At 42.9% G+C, this 20,793-nt stretch overlaps 1 protein-coding gene across 7 annotated transcripts in view; it reads right to left on the reverse strand.

The window, feature by feature from the left end:
• DAB2 (DAB adaptor protein 2) overlaps window positions 1–18,091 on the reverse strand; it is a 48,262-nt gene extending 30,171 nt beyond the window's left edge. Inside the window, exons 1-2 of one of the 7 annotated variants that reach the window (XM_036308430.1) lie at window positions 17,824–18,091; window positions 14,939–15,061 (exon numbers count right to left, since the gene is read on the reverse strand). In XM_036308430.1, coding sequence (XP_036164323.1) covers window positions 14,939–14,959 — 21 coding nt within the window. In that variant the 5' untranslated portion in view covers window positions 14,960–15,061; window positions 17,824–18,091. Of the gene's footprint in view, window positions 1–8,468; window positions 8,600–14,938; window positions 15,062–17,823 lie in introns of those variants that run through there. The other 6 variants (XM_036308429.1, XM_036308423.1, XM_036308425.1 and 3 more) reach the window with 6 other exon arrangements.
• Between the last annotated feature and the right edge of the window lie 2,702 nt (window positions 18,092–20,793).

Genomic DNA, 20,793 nt, shown 5'->3' on the forward strand with positions numbered 1-20,793 from the left:
CTACTACTACCATGGAGCCTCTAGACATTTTTTATTGCAAGGCCTTTGGGCCAGTGATTTGAGGAGAAGCATTATGAAACTGGTATAAAAACACAGTAAACACATGACTTTTTGAATTGGGCACCTAAATGTACAATGGATAGTATGCTTGATACTCGCAGAAAAGATAGGAAAAAAGCTGAGAAGTCAAGGTGAGGGAAAATAACCATCAGTGTACCCTTGATTCCTAGGTAAATACAGTGACACAATTCATACTCTTTTTAATAATCCTCCTATCAACGTATTATTACCCAAATTGACCTGCAAATATCTCACTGTTTTCATGTCTATCCTTTCTCAGTTAGGGTAGATAATTCTATCAAAATTAAATCCTCTACCTGGTTCTGAGTTAGATATTCAATAATTCATATAAATGGGTCTAAGGAGTTTGTTTCTTAGAACACACAACATCCAGTTGTGCTTTCTCACTCCCAAGTGAAACGCTCCCGGATGCAGTTGATACGAATGTGCAGCATATCTAGCATGTGGACACTAGGAGACAACAGTTCATCCATCTGAGTCACTCTGTGACATCACCTATGATGTTTATACACCTAAACCTGTTAAACAGGTTTCCCTTGACTCAAGTGCCATTACAATAGTCATCTTGAAGATCTATGTGGAAGTTAGAAGAGTTCAAAAAGCATGTCATTTAGAAGCATCTGCATTTGAAACATTAAGCTATAAACACCAATAGAATTACTTTATGATATAACCACATCAGGCCACTTTAAAAGCAGGCAGCTAATCTTAAACTTGTCCTCTTCCAAAAGCCAGTGCAAGAAGCACGGCTTGGCCCTAACCGGTTTGGCTCAGTGGATAGAGCACCGGCCTGTGGACTGAAGGGTTCCAGGTTCGATTCCGGTCAAGGGCACCAAAAGAAAAAAAAAAACAAGAAGCACGGCTTGATATTTGGTTTGCTCTTTAATTGATTTGGCTGAATTATATCAAATCCCACTGTGGCCTCCCTTTCAGGCAGAGCCCTACATTTATATAATTCTCCAAGCCATTGCTTGAGTGTTTCTGTACCTGTTTGTAACTCCGTTTCCGATGCATGCTGTGTTTCAAAGCGTTTAAAGAAAGAAAATGCAGCTGCCTTGTAGCATCAGCACAGAGTAGTCAAACTGAGGTGGATATAGTAACTGGCTATAGACATGGGGGATTATTTTTGTTACATGTCTGTATATAGACCAAAACCATGACAAAAGTTGTGTAGACTCTACTCAAGATCAGTTCAAGTTATCTGATTCTAAAATATTGTCTCTGGATTCTAGGTAGTCCTTGCAGTAGAATATGCCCTTTGTGTTACTGTTCAATCTATCCTTAGACTTGGCATTAACCTTCCATGAGAAACTTGCCATTGGCTCACAATTCCACATTTGCCATGATCTGTTCTAGTTGGGCAAGATATCCACTGCCAACAGGGCATTTAGGCTTCATCTCCAAGAAGAATGTTGGCCCTCCTACTAACTAACCCCATTAAGAACAGTGGTTTTTTAAAGCATCGCTGTTTACTAGTATCTCGTGTGCTTGATATATATTTACTTTTAGAATGTTTCTTCAAGATTTAGCTTGTTTCCCTTAGAGAAGACTGGACTGCTCTCAAGGCAAAAGAAAAAGGAGTCATTTAAAAACACAAAGGGATATTTTACTTATTTGCTGAATTTCAGGTTTACAGAGAACCAGCAACCTGAAAACCAACCCTCTCCACTCCTAATAACAGTGTTCTAGCATGCCAAATGTTAGGAAGTTTCCAGAATACTATCTAAAAGGCCAGGGGAGTTCTTCTAGAAGAAATAAGAATATAGGCGCATTTACTTACTTCTTGGTTGATACTTGCAGAAAAGATAGTAAAATTAGACAGATTAACAAATCAGAAATCCCTACATAATTTCAGGTTCTGGTATACAGGGAGAAAGGTAAATCTGCTAACTTATTTTCTTGCTTCTTAAGGTGATGCATTAATACTACCTGAGTCTTAAACATTTAAGATCACAGGATCCAAAAACATCCTGAAATATCTAGCCTACCTGCTTTGAAATTGTGAACACAGTTGCACAAATATTCTTCAGTTGCTGCAGAGTGAGTATGGGATGGACAAAGTGGCAGAAATGCACGTATCCTTGAGCTATGTGCATTCTCTAATTTCATAATGCTCATCATTCTCTCATCTTTTGGGAAATAGTACTGGGCCAAGTAAGTACATGGGAATCAATAAATGCATTTTTAAACCAAGGGATGGGAAAATTCTCAACAGCTGCACATCAACCCCTGCTAACTGGAGCAGATTTGGGATTTTAATTGCCACACAATTGAAACAACTACCTGGAACAATAAAGTGTTCTGATGTACCGAAATATCTGTGTACAGTTCATTCACTGCAGAGATAAATGAGCACAGGCAGTTCCAGTTACAATAAAAACACCCTACCGCTTAATATCACACTTTTGCTTATAAAGTGTAAGTGAGACAGGTTTTGTTGCACGAATTTTAACTATAAACCCAAGTTAATACAATCAAAATTATACCTGTTGGAATCATGTAAGTCATAATTAATTGATCCTCCCGTCTACACACATGTTTAGACATCGACCTTAGAGACCATAAAGCAATCTGATCAGCAAGTTTGGAAGAATAATTTGGGGATCCTTGTATCTAGTAGAGCTTTCAGGGAAATGTCACTCTTATATAATCCTCAACATTAAAACGCTACTAATCTACAGAAGCTTTCAGGAAGTCAGTTTCCATACCCCCTTTAGCAAGTCATTTAAGGGAACTTCTACAAATAAAGTTAAAATGGATGATGGTGTTTCAGAGAACTAAGGTCAGAGTTCTTAGGAAATGAAGGTGCAGCTCACTGGTCTTTCTTGTTTGTATAATCAAAGACCAGGAGGAAAGACCTCAAGCACCACCTTAATCTGTACAGATGTCATCAAGTCTATTCTGGGATTTAAAGAGCCACTTCAAAGATTTGGTAACATATATATTCCACTGAACTGCTTTCTTAAGTCATCTCTTCTAACTTTAAAATCTTTCTAGGGCAGTGGGAGGGGAAAAGAAAATTTGTACCTATTGCATACAAATAGGATATCTAAGAAAATTGTCCTGGTTATGTCATTAGACATTTTCGAAGGCTCATATTTTGAATATTTCATTTCCTTGCCACCATTTGTGTAAAATAAATAAATAAATAAATAAATAAGCTACAGAGATAGCATTAACCAATGACTTTGAGGAGCTTAGAAAAATGTTATTTTTTTCCTCAAACCCAACATATTTTTTTTTCACTTTTAATCTAGATATTATTCTACAACATAGAAAAAGTAATTAGTGTCTCACATTTATATTAACATGAAGTAATATTCCACACAATATGCTGTTTCTTATGAATGTCATGCTGCTAGCCTGATAGACAAGTCAGTTTGGATATTTTAAAAGGCAGTAAATGCATTAATTAAACAAGTGATTGGTTCATATGGTGCCAAAGGATTTGCTGCTTCCCAAAGGGCTTAGCTTATTTGAAATGATAAATTTACATACTAGGACCATCTAGTTTTTCTGGTTTTCTAGATCATCAAGATGTGTACTGGATCTATATCTATGTCTTTTAAAATGTGTTATTCAAAATCATCTCCAGCTGCAGACAGTTTTAGAGTGAATCCAAAGCCGGGTGACCCTCCACTCCTCCCAGGTTAAATGAGTTTGATTTAAGGTAATCTCACTTATTGTATTGTCTAATAGTTGTGCTAAAAACCTATGAATTATATTGTTTTTTTAAGATTTTTTTTTTTTTTATTTCTCAGAGCTTTGGCTAGAAATTGTGTTGGGTATGTGTCCTTCGCATTAAGTTATTATTTATAAACCTGCCCAGCACTCAAAGTCACAGGTATTTCTACTTAACGGTCAAGGTTTGGCTTTAGGGCAGTCGTTCTCAACCTTTGAGAACCACTGGGAATCTTTTTAAAATCCTGATTTCTGGGCCTCATCCTCTGGAAATTCTGTTTCTTTGTTATGGGGTGGGGCCACAACATTAGTAACAAAGAAACAGAATTTCCGGAGGATGAGGCCCAGAAATCAGGATTTTAAAAAGATTCCCAGGTGATTCTAATGTGCAGCCAAGGTTGAGAACCACTGCTTTAGGGCAAGAGGTTGGTAAAAGATCTGCTTTGCCATGGGGTCACTTTCCAGAATAAGCAGGTAAATGAGGGTTTTCCTTTCCCAGGCCTGTTGAATGCACACCATCCCTAGAGGGTCTCATTACCTTATTAAGATGACAAATCACGGGGGTGTCACCTGGGTCTACTGTTCTAGAATGACATGAACAGGTAGACTACGCGGAACGTCAACATCAATGACTCACGGTAAAGGAAGTTTCCTTGGGCCACAGAAAATTTAATATTTAAGCAAGATACTAGCTTCCAGAGCAATCTTGTCTGTTCTCTGAACCATTAATGACCTGAGGCAAAATTCTGTTCCTGCTAAGTAACTGACACATAAATACTTAACGAAAACATGGGATGGATATAAGTGATTAGCTAGGGCTCCATCTGTAGTCTCTCTTGTGATCTCTACTATGGTCATTAAATAAAAGTAACTTGAGTTGGTCCTTGAAGCTTTAGACAGATCCACTCCACTGTGGCGTCTGCTATTTTCTAGTTGTCTTATGTGGGCATTGTTAGCATCAGAGAATGCAATCCAGTCATTTGTTTACTTAGCTGAACTCTACAGCCCTGTACAAGGACAAGTCTTCTTTGAAAGCCACTGTTAAATTCCTAATCCCAACTTTATTAAAAAGACTCAATGTGGCAGACAAGGAGGTTAAGACAAATCCTCAAAAAAGTAATGATCAAGGCCTCCTACACTTCACAGAAGCCTTCAAGTGTAGCAACATGTGAAATTGAGAAGGTGTCTATAGTTGTAATGTTTTATTAGCTAGCAATGTACTTCTTCGCAAACTATGGAAGTGGATAATTAGTTACACCAAGGAAACTAGTGGGAGAAACACCACTAACAAGTTTTCTTAATTCTTCTAACCTAATCAAAGTTCTACTTTTAGAGCTAATTATCAGAAGTGGGATGTGAATCAAGTATTTTTCTCAGGGTCACTCTCTCCAGTATTGAGGTTCCCTACTTAAATGCCATTCTACATGTTCACCTCCATCTAAGAAATTCCCTTAAAGGAAAAACAAATGCCATCCCTTCTCACTCTAAAGAGTATGTAATTTATCTCACACTGCCTAGCAAAAGTGAATACGCAAAGAGTAAGTCATTGGCTACCCTACATTTCACTCTGAAGTCATGCTATTAGAAAATGTAAAACACCTTCAAGTATTGATAGCCTTTTTGTTGTTGCTGTTGTTCAGAGCATCGGGGTTTGGTAATCGATCTGCTCAAAGCCATTAATTTAGAGATTGGAAACAAAATTTGGCCCTGAATGCCAGTGATCAATCAGCATGCCAGCAAGTTAGTTCATGTAATAAACCTACGTGCCAGGCACTCATCCAGAAAAAAATAAAGATATATTTCCTTAGAGGGTTTACACTTTAGCAAGAGAATCACATACATGGGTTATAATCGTTCAGAAGGTGATACATGCTCAAAAGATAGCAAAGTGGATTGGGAGGGCAGGGTTGGGAATGGCTTACACAGATTTCTTAGGAACACTGAAGGAATACTACATTTCTAAAAGTTAAATGCATTGAATATTCATTACAGACCAGGTGTGCTGCCAAGACTTTCTCAATTGACCCAATGGGGAAGGTATTATCATCCCTACTTGACAGGAGTAGAAGCTCAAGAACAGTTCACCAGCCAGTGAAAGCCACACAGGTCTAAGCTCTTAACTTCTCTGTGTTGCAACAACACATGCCAAAGGAAGAATTAAGGTAGCTCTTCAGACAAGTGCATTACCCAGAAAATACATCTGGGAAGGAGTAATTGATAGCAACGCCTAAAGGATATTTATGTCAATTTGGCTAGGGTAAATACCAGGGAAAGGTTGAAGGGTGGGTCAAATGGGATTAGAGTGGTTTATAAAACGATATTTTGTCTAAATGGTACTGGAAAGACTTTGAGGTTTTGAGCAGTGGTGTGGAGGTCAGGGTGGTGACAAATCCCAGTACAGAGCCATGGCATCAAAGAGTCAGATGGCTTTGTAGTAGGGTGGTTGCATCAATTTACCACTTTGAGTGATTCAACACTGTTGGTTTCTTTCATTTAAAAACTTGGCTACTCTTTTGGAAACAAAGCCTTTTAATGGAAAGGTGAAGGTCTAAAAATCTCAAATGTCAGAGTCAAGGTTATCTCATCATGCCAAGCTATGATGCTCAGTGACCTTCAAACTTCAAATAAACAGTGTCCTAGAGGTGGCTCTAAAAATAGTTAAAGGCCACTACGTCTCATAACCACCATTCTAAGACCCATTCCATCCTAAAAACAGAATTTCCATTAGATCAGTTTGATAAAAATTTGATATAAGTGAAATGATATTTTGAAATACAAGCACCTAAAGGAACATCTTTTGTAAAAGGCAGCTATGGACGAAAATAATCATGGCATTATAGCTCCTTGCTTGAAACAGAATATATAGCATTTCCCATTTTACAGATGTTTCCCTACATAACTATTGAAAGACTAGAAAGATCAGACCCAAGAAATGATGACTAAGAAGGATGGAAGGGGGGTGAGAGACAGATGTCTGCTTCTCACACATTTAGAATAGTGACATTAAAGTGACACATGCCTTTATGTACTTTAAAAATCAAATTCCTCAGAGATATGTAACTTGTTAGCAATATTTAAATGTAGGTAAATCTATAGTCTAACTTGGGCTAAAGATAAACACGTGAAGATGCTCTAGTTCAGTTACATGAAATTACATTCAAAGGCTAAGAGGATCTCCACAGCGAACATGTCTGAGAGCATCCAGAATGCTGCCCACAGTAAACTTTCCACTACCGCCTTAGACATCATTAATTGGTACTTCACTATCCAGAGTTGTTGAGAAAAGCTGTTGATATATTAAAAAGTGAACAGTACATTTTGAATTAAGTGATAACTAGGATTTGGAAAATCTCTCTCTCTTTTTTAATCCTCACCCAAGGAGATGTTTTTATTAATTAAAGAGTGAGGAAGAGAGAGGGGTGAGGGGAGAGAGAGAGAGAGAGAGAGAGAGAGAGATCGATCAAATCCCCAACCTAGGAGCCCTTACCAGAAATCGAACCCACAACCTGTTGATGTATGGGACGACTCCCCAATCAACCGAGCCACCCAGCCAGGGCTGGAAAAAGTCTTTTATGCTAGGATTTTGAAAGTTGATCAGGGCATGGTCTACTGCTGGTTTCCAGACTGGTGTTCTTGGAACCACTGGCGTCTGTGCAGACAGTAATGAGCTGTCAACCTAATTTAAGCGTTTTAAAAAGCCTAATGGACATCACATCTTTATCTACAATACAGCTGCACATGCAAAATTTAAAAAACACGTTTCTTTCACTTGGGCAGAGATTGTGTTAAGTCAAAATGATAGCCTTAATTATCCAGTGTTGAGCCAAAGGTTTCATCTATTTTCTCAATTTTTATTAGCTCTTTAGTAAACAGTTTAGCGAATATTCTTAAATAGGAAAAACAGAGGAGAATAAGGAGTTGTCCTTGGATGAAATATCAGGTTGAAAACTAGTCACCACTATTATTATTAGCCAACTGATTATACCATCGGGACAGATGGACGTATGCACTCTGATGGATACTCCACTGGTAGAAGTTAAACCAAAGACTTGAAAAGACCACACCATCTGGAGAATTTCAGTAACAGCTTGTCTGTTTTTCTCAGGCCCTGAGCAGATATAAACTAGAGGAACATATGGATATTACTCATTATAAATAACCTTAAAGTATTTTAAAAGGATTCATAACTGTTTTACTTATACAACAGATGATAAGGCAAGCTCAAGTTTCCCATTCTGCTTACTCTATAATAAAAATGTACAAGTAACATTACAAATGAGTAGCATACATAACGTTACAAATGATGAGTCATACCTGGCTACCTGGTTATTGTTTATTGAACACCTACTGTGTGCCAAACACTGTATTATGCTGGATATACAGTGACAAAATGGACATGGTCTTTGCTCTCAGGGGCTTATAGTACAGGCAAGGGAGAGGGAACAAGCAAATAATAGTTACAACTAAGTGCTTTAGAGAAAATATTTCTGATTATGGTAGAGCACTTCACTGCCATTAATAATGATTCATAAGAGCAAAATTAGTGCTTCATACTGCAAGGAATTTTATATAAATGACTCTCTTAATATCAACCATAGAAAGATGCAAATGTTGTCTTAAGGGCTAAATTAGCCTCCTCAACAGACAGTTTTAAAATTATGACATTTACTTGAAGCATTCCTTACAAGGGGGATATGCACACTTACTGTTTGGGAGTCTCTATAACCATAATGTAATCTGGAGGAGCGTCTGTGTGCCGGAGCCAGTGGCAGGGAAGAATCTTATGGTACATCAATCAGGTCATGAAAGATACCTGTGATGCTCCCCGCAGAGTTACCTTAAATTCCGAAGTTGTGAATTGACAACGTTTTCATAAACATCAGAAACGCCATGTTCATTTCGCATTCAATTTTCACACGCAGAAGGGCAAGCAATTCAGAGATGACGCAAACCTTTATATTCTAGAACCAAATGTGTTCTTTGGCATTTTGATTTGCTGATACACTTATTTATGCATTCATTGCTTGATTCATGTCTGTGCCCTGACTGGGAATTGAACCCAGAACCTTGTGTATCAGGACCACACTCTAACCAACTGAGCTCCCCAGCCAGGGCTCCTTTGGCATTTTGAATTGCCAGATTTTCTGAGTACAATCATGTCACTTTCCGATCAGGCCAAACTCCTGAATCCCAGATTGAAATGAAGCAATATTATGAAAGTGTGCTGGCTACCCCTTCCCATGGCCTATCGTGGCTTTGATTATCTAAGGAGCACAAGCTAGTTGCAAAAGATTTAGCAAGGTAATGTCAGGTAACTCTTGGTTAATGTGACCTTTTGAGAGAGACAGGACTTTATTTTCACCCTCATCAGTAAGCCCTCAACCAGTGTTGGCTGCAGGAGGTATAAAGAGTCCAAAACAGGATACGGTTGCATCCAACATTTCTATTAAAGAGTTTCTGTATAGAAAACAGAACCTTTTGTCTCCATATACTATCTGAGAACAGAACTACAGAAGTCATTTTGCATAGGAATATACCTAAAAGATCCACAGCAGTACTGCCTGTAGCCTAGCTGGAAGCTAAGGTTCTATCTTAGACTGTTCACACTGACTGAAACTGGCAAAACTTCCACCCTCTATTTTCCATAATTACCCTTTATTTTCATACCTTTCCTTCCTCCTCATCAATTTTTTCTCCATTCTAGCATTCATCCCTAACCTGCCTCATTGCCACCCCAAGTTCCTGCTTCCAAACAAGCAATAACATATTGTCCCTCACAATTAACCAACTCATATTACAGTGTTATTTTGATATATCCCAGACACATGGCATAAGTATGTTTGAATATATTTAGAATATACTTGAGGTAAAGAAAACATTTGTGTGTGGGGGGGGGAATCTTTGTGGGATAAAGTCTTCCTTCTTCTCAAAAGGCTCAATGAGAATCAAGTGGTAAGAGACGCTAGCTGTACCTGATCTACACTGATGGCTGAATTATTGCAGCGATGTCCTATCAGACGTCCTGGCCTTCCTGACTCTCATTAAGCAGGCACCATGTTCAATTCCAAGACTCACTGTCAACCAGAGATTCAAAGCCCTTCATAATTAGATTGCACAGTATAACAGTATATGTATCCACTGGTTCTCTGGGGAAGCTAATTTCTTCCGCATGGGACACACACACACACACACACACACACACACACACACACACACCATGCTCTCTCATGTTGCCTTCCTACCCTGTAATACCTGTAATACTTACTGCCTTACCTATTTGAATTTCTACCTGTTATTCAAAGTCCACTCAAGGTCTGCTGTCTTAGGGAAGTCTTCTCTGACTCTCACCAGCTCTACCATTTTCCTATAGTTGCCATGACCTAGTGTTGCTCTCTGATTCATGTCCAAGTCTTTTCCCCACTCAGTGAAGTTTTGAGGTCAGGGAATCATTTGTCCTACTTTTCCAAGCCCCACACAGTCTGGTCAAGAGCAGTGCACTTATAACAATAGGGGTAAAAACATATTTTCCATTTAATCCTTAATATTCAGTTAGACAAAACTTTTCTCTACTTGGATTGCTAACTTCTCATGAAATACAGGTTTTGCTTCAACTGCTAAGAAATCTGCACTCAAACTCATCCTGCCAATACAGCCAGGTGAACTGATCTGAGTCAGCATTCTGTCTTCCTGGTTTAACAAGGAAAGCTACTGCTTAGCAAATAAAAATCTAAGTTCTCGCCCAACATCCAAGGCTCAGTGCAATCCATGTCTCCTTCCTAAACGATACAACCCCTTATCTCTGCCACTCTTGGCCAAAATGGCTGTGAACACAGTCATTTTTGTTCAGAGCCCAAGCTTCTAACCTCTAACCTATGTCATCTCCTCAAAGCCAGACTTCCAATAATTCAGACACACATTTGCTTATGTGCTTCTCCTTAGAATGCATGACCTCCACCATTCCTTTAAAGGCCAAGTCCATTATCACACTGATACTCATTTTTTTTCCCTCTGGACCCTATTCTGTATCACTTAATTATAATACAGCCATATGCTAGTTGAGTAGTTGTCATTTTCTCAAAAAATGTGAAAACATTTTCTCATAGTCAGTAATGGTTGACCTCCACGTGTCCACCAGCAGGTGTTAGGTAAATGTTTCCATCCAACTGTCAATAACAACCACTTTTAGTCATTGAGAACCTGAGGCCAGCTGCATAAATCAGAAATCCCAAAGAATGAGTTATCAGGCAGTTAAGCAAGCATCTATGCATCAAGATGTCCTTCAGAAGACAGCTTGTACATTGAATAAAATACCATTTCAATTCAAGTACATGTATGTTTCTGAAAAGATTCAGCTATAGTTGCCCCTTGGTTCAGGCAGAAATCAATATTAAATCTTATAATTAACTAGCTAAGGATGGAAGAGCCTGTTCTATCAGTTACAAATTTGTTTTCTACTTCAGAAATGGGGTTGCATTTAAGATGTTAACTTTAGAGGCAAAGGTTAAAAAAAAATAATAATAGCCCCCCCCCCCCCCCCAATACAGAGTGAGACTTTCTTTTAAAGAACAGATATCTGAGCACCTACTATGTGTACCATTCTGACTCCTGGTCATCTAATCTAGAGGCCAATTATACGTTTCCTGTCTCAACTAACATTGTGTCTCAAAGCCAAGCTGGTTCAGCATTCTTCATATGAGTATGCCAGCCCTCGGAAATAGATTCAAAGACATTTAGCTTATTTCTGCTGCACTAAATGGTAGCAAAAAGCATTTTAGCATTTGTACTACACATTACAGAGGATTATAACAGGTCTTGGTCACCTAATAGGACGCTTACAATATAAATATGAAAAATAAATGAGGCCACGTGGGTGAAATGCTTAGGACAATGGGGGCAGCTACCTCCAATATGGACACATTTAGTGAAGTTACTCTTCACTTTCCAGTTATTTGGGTGTGGATTAACTCTAGACCTCAGGAGGACTCAATTGTCCTGCCCACATGAGATTCAAGTGGTACCTTTAGAGCTAACACTTGGGTGCCTGTCCTGATTTATAAACCATGGCCTCATTGTCCTGCTTGACCCTTACATTTAATAGTTTCAAGATATGTAGGAGAGCTTCTAATTTCAGCTTGAATGTGGTCATGTCTAGATTTTACCCTGCCTAAAGCTCACAAACAACAAGAATAAGACCATTTGTTGACATCAGCTTAGCTATTACATCCAGAATTGTAGTTCTAGAGCAGGTACATTTCTGAAGCAGCAGCACATTATACTAATGGATAAAATGAAACTCAAATGTTATATCTCTTGTCTTAAATGGCTAAGCTGGGTTGTGAACACAATAAGTTATAGTTCAGAACCCAAGCTTTTAACCCCTAACCTATGAAGCCTTCTCAAAGCCAGACTTCCAATTCTCTACTTCTAGATCATGTCCTTGTACTTTTCAGTCTAAGGGTATGATCTCTGCTAACCATCAGTCTCTGATTATCATCAGTCATTCCTAGGACTGTTTTGCAAGGTGAGTGAGGCAACTAAGGGTCAGAGACCTTGAGAAGCTTGTCCAAGGAGTGGCAGGCCTATGTTTTACATTCTTTGCTTCACAGGATGCAGACTTTCTTCTCAATCTCTACTCACTGGAAGTTCCTCCATTGCCAACCTAGTACGTACTTCACATAATAGGGACTTAGTAAATATCCAGGTAAACACCAAGACTCAAATCATACACATTCATGCTTCAATTCCAGCTCTACCACTTAATGATACTACCTTGGGCAAGCTGATATCTACTGATCTTACTACAGTTAAAAAATGGAGATATCTTTTCTATCTTAAGTTATTTAAAATGAAAGTCAAATGGAAGATTGGAACATTACTTCATAAACCATAAAACTCCATAAAAACCAAGTACAGTATATGCATTTACCATTATAGAGAGGGCTTCATCTGCACTCTGGGTATGGCATGAAAAACAAAATAAAAAATGTTATAGGGTAGAGAAAACCATCTGGTTCAAGGGTAATAGTCTAGTTTACTGGAATCTTTTTTTAAAGAAGTAACTGGGACAGTCTCCTAATAAATGGAGATTAATTATGCTCTTTTAAAACCCCAGGAATGGGGAAAAGATTTGGAAAGGAGGTGATAATATAAAACTAAGGAGTACATCGATTTTCCTAGGATCAAGAAAGCAATAGTTGAGATAGCAGGAAAAAATCTCAAGGTCTGTGCTTTTGCATCTTTCTGCTCCCAAGATTCAGTGAAACTGAGCTCTATTGAAATGCGTTGCTTTATTATGTCCATGACTGTAGGAATTCAGATACCTCATTATGTTTTCCATTAAAACAACTGAATTATAAAGCAACTGAATTTTGAAAGTTACTCTATCATCATGTGTTGCTCTTGTTGAAATACAGCTGGATGGACCCTAGTGCTAGACTTTGGTTCAGTGGTTCTGGGATGGGAACCAAGAATTTGCATTTTTAACAAGTTCCCAAGTGATGCTGACGGAGCTGGTCTGGGGACCACACTCTGAGAGCCACTGCCTTCCGTGAGTTCTCGCGAGCTGTGAAATACACGCCGCGCCTGCCACATGTCCAAACTGGAGGACTGAATTAATCTGATTGTAAAATGAGAACTTACGGCAGCAGTTCATCTGTCACATAACGATCTAAGTCTATTTCATTGTAATACTTTACAGCCCTTTGCTAGGGAGAAACAGGGTAGCTTTTTAGCCAGAGAAAACCTCACCCAAACTTCTTCCCAGTTGTACGGGTTTCAAACCTAGATTTTCCAGGACTCTTACCTATGCTTCCTGCTCCCTTTACTCTGTGGTTACTTAAAAACATCTATGGAACTACCCTCAGGCATTCTGCCTCCTGGCAACTTCCCTGCAGCTGAACACAATGGCCTTCCCCATTCACTCAGAATTCTTACCGGCGTATGGCAGTTAAAGGCTACTGAGTTATACGTCATGGGAGCAGAGAAAAATTGCCAGGATACGTCTATATTGAGGCAATAGCTTTTATGTTCCTTAAGTTTCATAAGTCTTAATGCTTTGCTATCTTGATGATGTAACAAACAGTTAAGAGTTAGTCAATTAAGTAGTAGAGTTCAAACAAGTTTAAAAGAAGAGGAAAGGGATGGGGTGGGCAGAGAGAAGATTCTACCTCACTTAATAAAAAAATAATAATAACTTCCATTTTTAGACCAGGAAGTGATTTGTTCCGATTTTCCTTACCCTAGAGTGTCAGGCTTTCTTCCAAGGTATGAGAAGGATTTGGGAAAGGCAATAACCGGGGCAACCTGCCCAGCTATGTGGGCAATGATAGTATAGGGCCTCCTGCCTCAGAAGGTATTTTATTTCTAGCCTAGTCACTCAGTTTAGCGCGGATGGTCCCTCCCTTCCCACTTCCTTTGGCTGTAATGCTGACTTCAGGGGGAAGGGCTGCCCCCTCTCACAGGGAGTCTGAGTGGGGGGAGACCAGAGGAGGTCAGCTTGACCAAACCCCACTGCAGGGTTCCACGCAGAGAACAGCGAGTAACTCCCTGTCTGTTCTAGCGTGAGCACAGCAGACATGCTGGCTTTGTTCACAGTAAGTGCTTGAATGATTAACATCTTGCAGGTAGACAAGTGGTGTCCAATTATGACAAAGATTCTCCATTCTGTCTTCAGTTCTCGCAAAGATAACACAAGTCAGTTGTTCAAGGGGCAAAAACAGAAGAAAACATACATTTCTAAGGGAGATAGAATAAAATATTTTAAGCAGGTTAGATGAAGTCGGCCCAACAAACCTAGGGGTAGGTACAATTATTTCCTCCAGATAAGAAAGCTGAAGTACAGAGAGCTGGTGCAATTTACCCAAGGCCAGGTGAGCAGCAGTGGTGTGGCTGGGATTTGAACCAGGACCTCGGGAGACAATGGGATTCCAGAACCCACACTCCCAACGGCTCCCCAGTCGTGCTGGGCGGGAGGCGGAAACTGGCCTGGGCTGGCCTTTTGTGTCCACGCTCAGCATGGTTTGTTTCCCTCGTTTAGGGAAATTAGCATGTTTTTTTGAAGAGGAGGGGACTGGATGACCTGTCTCCCTTCTGATTCACACAATCAATCAAGTCAGGAATTGTTCCCATGAGTTACGTTTCCCTGAGGCCATTTCATCTGAATGTGACTTGGGCCTACCTCTGACCAAGCCAGTGGCATGCTTCAACGTCAGAACGGCACAGCGGCACCAGGGAGAATTTTAAATGACCACATCCTGCCCCTCCGGTGTTTCATGTCGCCAGTCTAGTTCTCATTCTGGTTCTGTTTGGAGGGTAGAAACCTGATGTGTTAGGTCAGTTACTGGAACCTCCCCAACCAGTCCGCTTTCAGGCCTTTTTCCTGGGGGAGGAATGTTCTGGGGGGCCATGAGGGCAACTAGCACCCTGAGAGCTAAGTCTGCAGCAGCCTTCTCAAGTAGTTCAGCATCTTAGTTTTGTCTTTAAGAAAAGTGTTAATTAGTTTTTAAAATATATTCTTACTGATTTCAGAGATGAGGGGAGAGGGAGAGAGAGATAGAAACATCAACGATGAGAATCATTGATTGACTGCCTCCTGCCTGGCCCCCACTTGGGACTGAGCCCACAACCCAGGCATGTGCCCTTAACCAGAATCGAACCTGGGACTCTATCCACTGAGCCAAACCAGGCAGAGCAAGAGCATTAATTAAATCCTCAAGTCAGGAGACACTGAGGAAGAGAAACTCATGAAGCCTTCAAAACGGTTCCAGATGAAAAATATTGGTGGTAGCGGGCTTAGGCTTACAGGCACATGAGGGCAGAATTAGAAATGAGAGGCTGTACCACGCTTGCTGGGCCCCCAAGAGCCCACGTCTCCACAAAGCCTCCTGCTGGCCGGGAGCCACTCAGCAAGGCATTTGCTATCCTGCTCTCTTAATCTCCAGGTAACTGAGGCCCGGCCAAGCAGGCCAACACATCTCACCGCCAACCAGCTGACCAGCAGCTTCCAGAGGCCCCTGTCCCATCTTCAGTCCAACAAGTGTCTTGAAAAGCAATTCCCTTCAACCCAAATGAAGTGACTGAAATCCATTAAACCTTTCGAGCAAGGCAACGGATGAGCTTAATGCATAAGAATTTGGACTTTGAGTTGAATCTAAAACTATAAAAAGTCTGGAGTGGAAATGCAGACTCTGGATTGTCCCCAGCTAAGTCGGCAAGGCTTTTAGCCAGTGCTGCGCTGCCTGCTCTCCTTCTGGCCTCAGGTGAAGATCAACTGCGTCTAAGATCACGAGAATGGCAACTACGCTTGTGTCCCGGCTCAAAGTTGGAAGACGTTCTCTGCCATCTGCTTGTCCTGGTCATTCATTGAAATGTGGGAGGGCCTCGCCTAGCTCGAGAAGAACTGGTTTCTGGGGGCAGTCATCTAAGAAGGGATAGAGCTGGCAGAGGGAAGGAGAGGGAGAGGTTAAGATATTCAACTACAACAGAAAAATAACCCAGTGTGCTTTAGGAGAAAATGGATTAAGAACTTAGAAGAAGACATCTGTCCCACAACCACACATAGGGAAACACCACTCGGTCCCTCTGTGCTTTCTAGACCGTCCACGGTGCACACTGTGTTGCGTTGTGAGGACTGTTGACTGCCACGCACCCAGCACTTCACCCAAAGGTCCTTCCCCAAAGATTAAGGAGACCTCAATGCCAAATACTCCTGAATTCTCAAGACAATAAATTTTCCTACAGTGCCGCTGAGGCTTATCTGCCTTCAGGGAGGGAGAGATAGAACCTGGGGTGGGCGGGCACCAGGCCGGGAGAAGAGCACCTAACCCAGGTCTGGCCGTTGGCGTAGGAGACCACCATGGAGCTGTCACAGAGCACCGAGACAAGCCATTTGGTGGCTGCGAGGCTCTCCCATCCCAGCTAGATCCTCCCTCCCGGACAGGGAGTCGATGCTCCTGAGTGGGGAGCCGAGTTCTAGCCCGTAAGGGAGGTCAGTTATAAATCCCATCAAAGCCATTCCCAGAGCCTTATCAGATGTCTTGAAGGCATTTGTGTAACTTTCCTTGGCCACTCCTTCTGTTTGCCTTACTTCTGTCTTCTTCTCCCCCACTCCCCTGCCTGGCCTGATTAGGGCCAGAAATGTTTTCATTAAGTCACTTTATAGCGCAATAACAACATTTACTATTCGTGAAGTCGCCCCTCCATCATTTTTAAGTCTTTCCATGTGTCTGGAAGCTGCTTTCTGCCCCGTTCATTTTACAGAGTGCCTCTCTTCCTTCCAAACACAAACTGCAGAGAAAGAGGAAAAGGGGGGGGGGGAGGGGATAGCATCGAGATTCTTTAAGTGTTTTTAATCCAGTTAAATTTCCCTTTGACTCCAACAGCTCCCTGCTGACACCGGCCGGGGACCTGAATTCCAGGCTCCGAATTAAGTCAAGAAGAAAGGATGGCAGGGACAAATAACAGAGTCAGCTCTATGCTAGGAAACCGCTATGCTGACTGGGGCTCCAAGACTTTAACCCATTCATCCCCGCCCCCTCCGCCCCCCCCTTTCTAGAATTCTTACTTCATCTTTCCAGCCGGCGTACGGCAAGCAGGCAAACACCCTTTCCCCGCTCTGGGCTTCGTGGGTTTAAAACAAGCCTGTTCAGTTTCTTGGGCACATACTTGCTTCGTGCGGGTGGAAGACCAAGTTCACGTTTTAACGCCACCGGTTGTCAGTCACCAGGTAGAAGCTGCCCCGGGCACAGACCCGTCCCCAGCCTTTGTCACGGGGCAAAACTAAACCGCCCCGCAAGAGCCACCGAGGTGGTGGGCAGCCACCCCAGAGTGCCTCCCACCAGCACAGACACACAAAAGGCAGGCGCGGGGGAAATGTCACCCGGCCCGAAGGTGCGCGCATTCCGGGGAGCATTCCTGGGATGTCAGGCCGCGCAGCCGCTTCCCCGTCCCGGCTCGGTCCCGAGGCGCCCCGCCGCCCCACGTCTGCACCCCAAAGCGGAAAGCCCAGGAGGGAAGGAGGTCGCAAACATGGAGCCCCGGGGAAGGAGGGGGAGAGCTACTCACAGGCTGGCTAGCGCGTCTGCGGAGCGAGCATGACCGGCCGCGAGCCTCCCTCCCGGCAGCCGCGCCGCGCACCGGCGGCCGCGCTTAAATAGCCGCGGAGCCGCCGCTCCCGGCGAGATGGTTGTAATCAGATGCTGGCAGCCCGGGCGCCCCAGGAATGCGCCGGGATGTTTTTGCTGCCCGGGCTCGGTAACTCCCCCTCAACGTGTCTGCTGAGTCTTCCAAACTTAACTGTTTATTAACTCGAGTGGCAGCCGCGCCGACGAGCCGGCGGCGGCGCTGGGCCCGGGCCCGCCAGCGGGGGGCGATCGCGGGGAGCCGAGCGCAGTCCCAGCCGCCACTCGCGGGGCGGGGCGGGGGGAGCGAGGGCTGGGCCGGCTGGGGTGGGCCGGCGACCCGGGAGGGTGCAAATGAGGACAGTGAAGGGCAAGTCCGCAGGGAAGGGGTGGGACCCGACCTCCATCCCACCGATTCCTCCCTGGATCGCGGCTGGGAGCGGGGAGTGGGGTGGCACCCGGAGTCCTGGAACCCGTCGGGTCTCTGTGGACAAAGGGCTGCCTTGACGCCTGACTGCCCTGGCCAGAGGCAGTTCCCGGCTCAGACCTGCTGCTTCTCTGGCTGGACCTGCGCTTGCCTCCTTTAAGGGAATCGGGGTCTTTGCCGTGGCAGATGGGGGTGCGCTGACATGGTGGGAAATGCGTGTGTGTATATGTAAACCGCACTGCATTTGTGCATGGAATAGAACCCTGTATACACAGATATAAAAACATTCCTCCTTGATGAAATCGATATAAACAGAAGTGTTCCTGTCTATATAGCCTGTCTAAACAAGCTATATATCTGATATAAACTGATTATATGCGTGCATATCCATGGGTGGACGTATGACACGCCTTTATCTGTACTAATTTCCATAACATTTCCCACACCTCTATGAAAAATGGGAGACAGGAGAAATAAAACCTTAGAGACTATTGAGGTGCCGAGCAGGAGAAGGTACTCACGGCTTATCTCGGTGACCCTGGGCCAGCTGGGAATTCACTTCCCCACGCGTGAAAATCATGACACTTGCAAAACCTCCCCCGGAAGCTCTGGTGCTTTTTCAGAATTGTGAAATTATCCTCGTGAAAACCGGGTCTCTGTCCCTCCCCACACTTTTTTTTTTTTTTTAATATATTTTATTGATTTTTTACAGAGAGGAAGGGAGAGAGACAGAGAGCCAGAAACATCGATGAGAGAGAAACATCGATCAGCTGCCTCCTGCACATCCCCCACCGGGGAAGTGCCCGCAACCCAGGCACATGCCCCTGACCGGAATCGAACCCGGGACCTCTCAGTCCGCAGGCCGACGCTCTATCCGCTCTATCCGCTGAGCCAAACCGGGTCTCTGTCCCTCCCGCCACTTTTAAGGCCAGAGAGAGTGCGCACTAAATAACGTGCAAAGCCCACACTGTGAGCTGGATGGGAAGGGGTTATTGATTTGATGGAGTAAGAAATGACCAGTGCATTTGCATTTTGCCTCTGGAAACTGGGGGTTCAAATCGGGCTCCTGGGACACCAAGGATGTATTTTGTGGTCCAAGCCTGGCCCCGGCTGCGAAGCCGCTGTGTAATTTGGGGGCAGAGCACTGTGAGTGGCAGCCCCTGCGCTCAAGTAGGTCAGACTCCGAACAGCCAGGGTTCCCCGGGGCATAGAGCAGCCCCTCCTGGATTCTGCTATGTCTGCCACCTGTCTGGCCCCCTCACACCTAGGGCGCTGGACGGAGGAGGCTTTCACTGACAGTTCTCAACATTCCTCTGAGGTAATTTGCTATTATTAAAAAAACAAAACAAAAAAAAACAAAAAAAAACAACAACAAAAAACACACAGTCTGTGTGAATAGCAAGAGTATATATATACACTTTAGCCTTGGGCTGGTATTTGCAACATGGATGCAGAGAACTTCGATCCTAGGACTTCCTAGGACAGTGGTTCTCAACCTTCCTAATGCCGCGACCCTTTCATACAGTTCCTCTTGTTGTGACCCAACCATACAATTATTTTTGTTGTTACTTCATAACTGTAATGTCGCTACTGTTATGAATCATAATGTAAATATCTGATATGCAGGATGTATTTTCATTGTTACAAATTGAACATAATTAAAGCATAGTGATTAATCACAAAAACAATAGGTAATTATATATGTGTTTTCCGATGGTCTTAGGCGACCCCTGTGAATGGGTTGTTTGACCCCCCCAAAGGGGTCGCGACCCATAGTTTGAGAACCGCTGTCCTAGGACATAGCACTTCAGTTTCCAGAGGGATGCCTTCACTTCTTAGGCTGAGGAGCTGAAGAAATGACAGCCGATTTCAGGCAAATCAAGGCTTTGACCATTAAAAACAAAAAACAAAGCCAGGTCTCTCTGAACCCTCAATCTGTCCTGCTTTCTGAGCTCTGAACTGACCACCCCAAACTATTTTTTTTTGAATCATAAAACTCTTACCGAGAAATGTTAACTTATGTTTGCTCTACCCCACCGAGTGGAAAGGATTTGTCTGAGAAGCCAGCGGCAGAAAATGATTTCATCTGCAAGGAGCTGTAGTTTGAAGGGAAGACTTGGATGGCAACAGCTCATTTTTTGAGCAGCGGGCTCACACATACAGCTTCCAAATGGACAGCTCTGTCATTTCACGCAGAAACCTGAAGAGTTGACAGTGGAGAGCTCTATGTGAAGTGTATTTTTATTCTCTAAGGCGCTGATATTGCTTCTGGCAGTACTTCAGTGTCCTGCTCATATGAGGGGGGGGGGGCGGGGGGAAGAAAGAAAATCAATTTAACCCTTCTTATTCCTGGTGGGAGGAACACAGTTTTCTGTTCCATCCATCCTTGCCTTTCTGTTAGTCTCAAATGAACATCCTTGCAGCTGGAGACCCACAGCCAAGCCCACCCAGGCGTTAACCCTGCCTGCACCGTGGTCTTTTCTTCGT

This window comes from Myotis myotis, unplaced genomic scaffold (assembly GCF_014108235.1).
Source record: "Myotis myotis isolate mMyoMyo1 unplaced genomic scaffold, mMyoMyo1.p scaffold_m19_p_5, whole genome shotgun sequence".
NCBI classification, from domain to species: Eukaryota; Metazoa; Chordata; class Mammalia; order Chiroptera; family Vespertilionidae; genus Myotis; species Myotis myotis.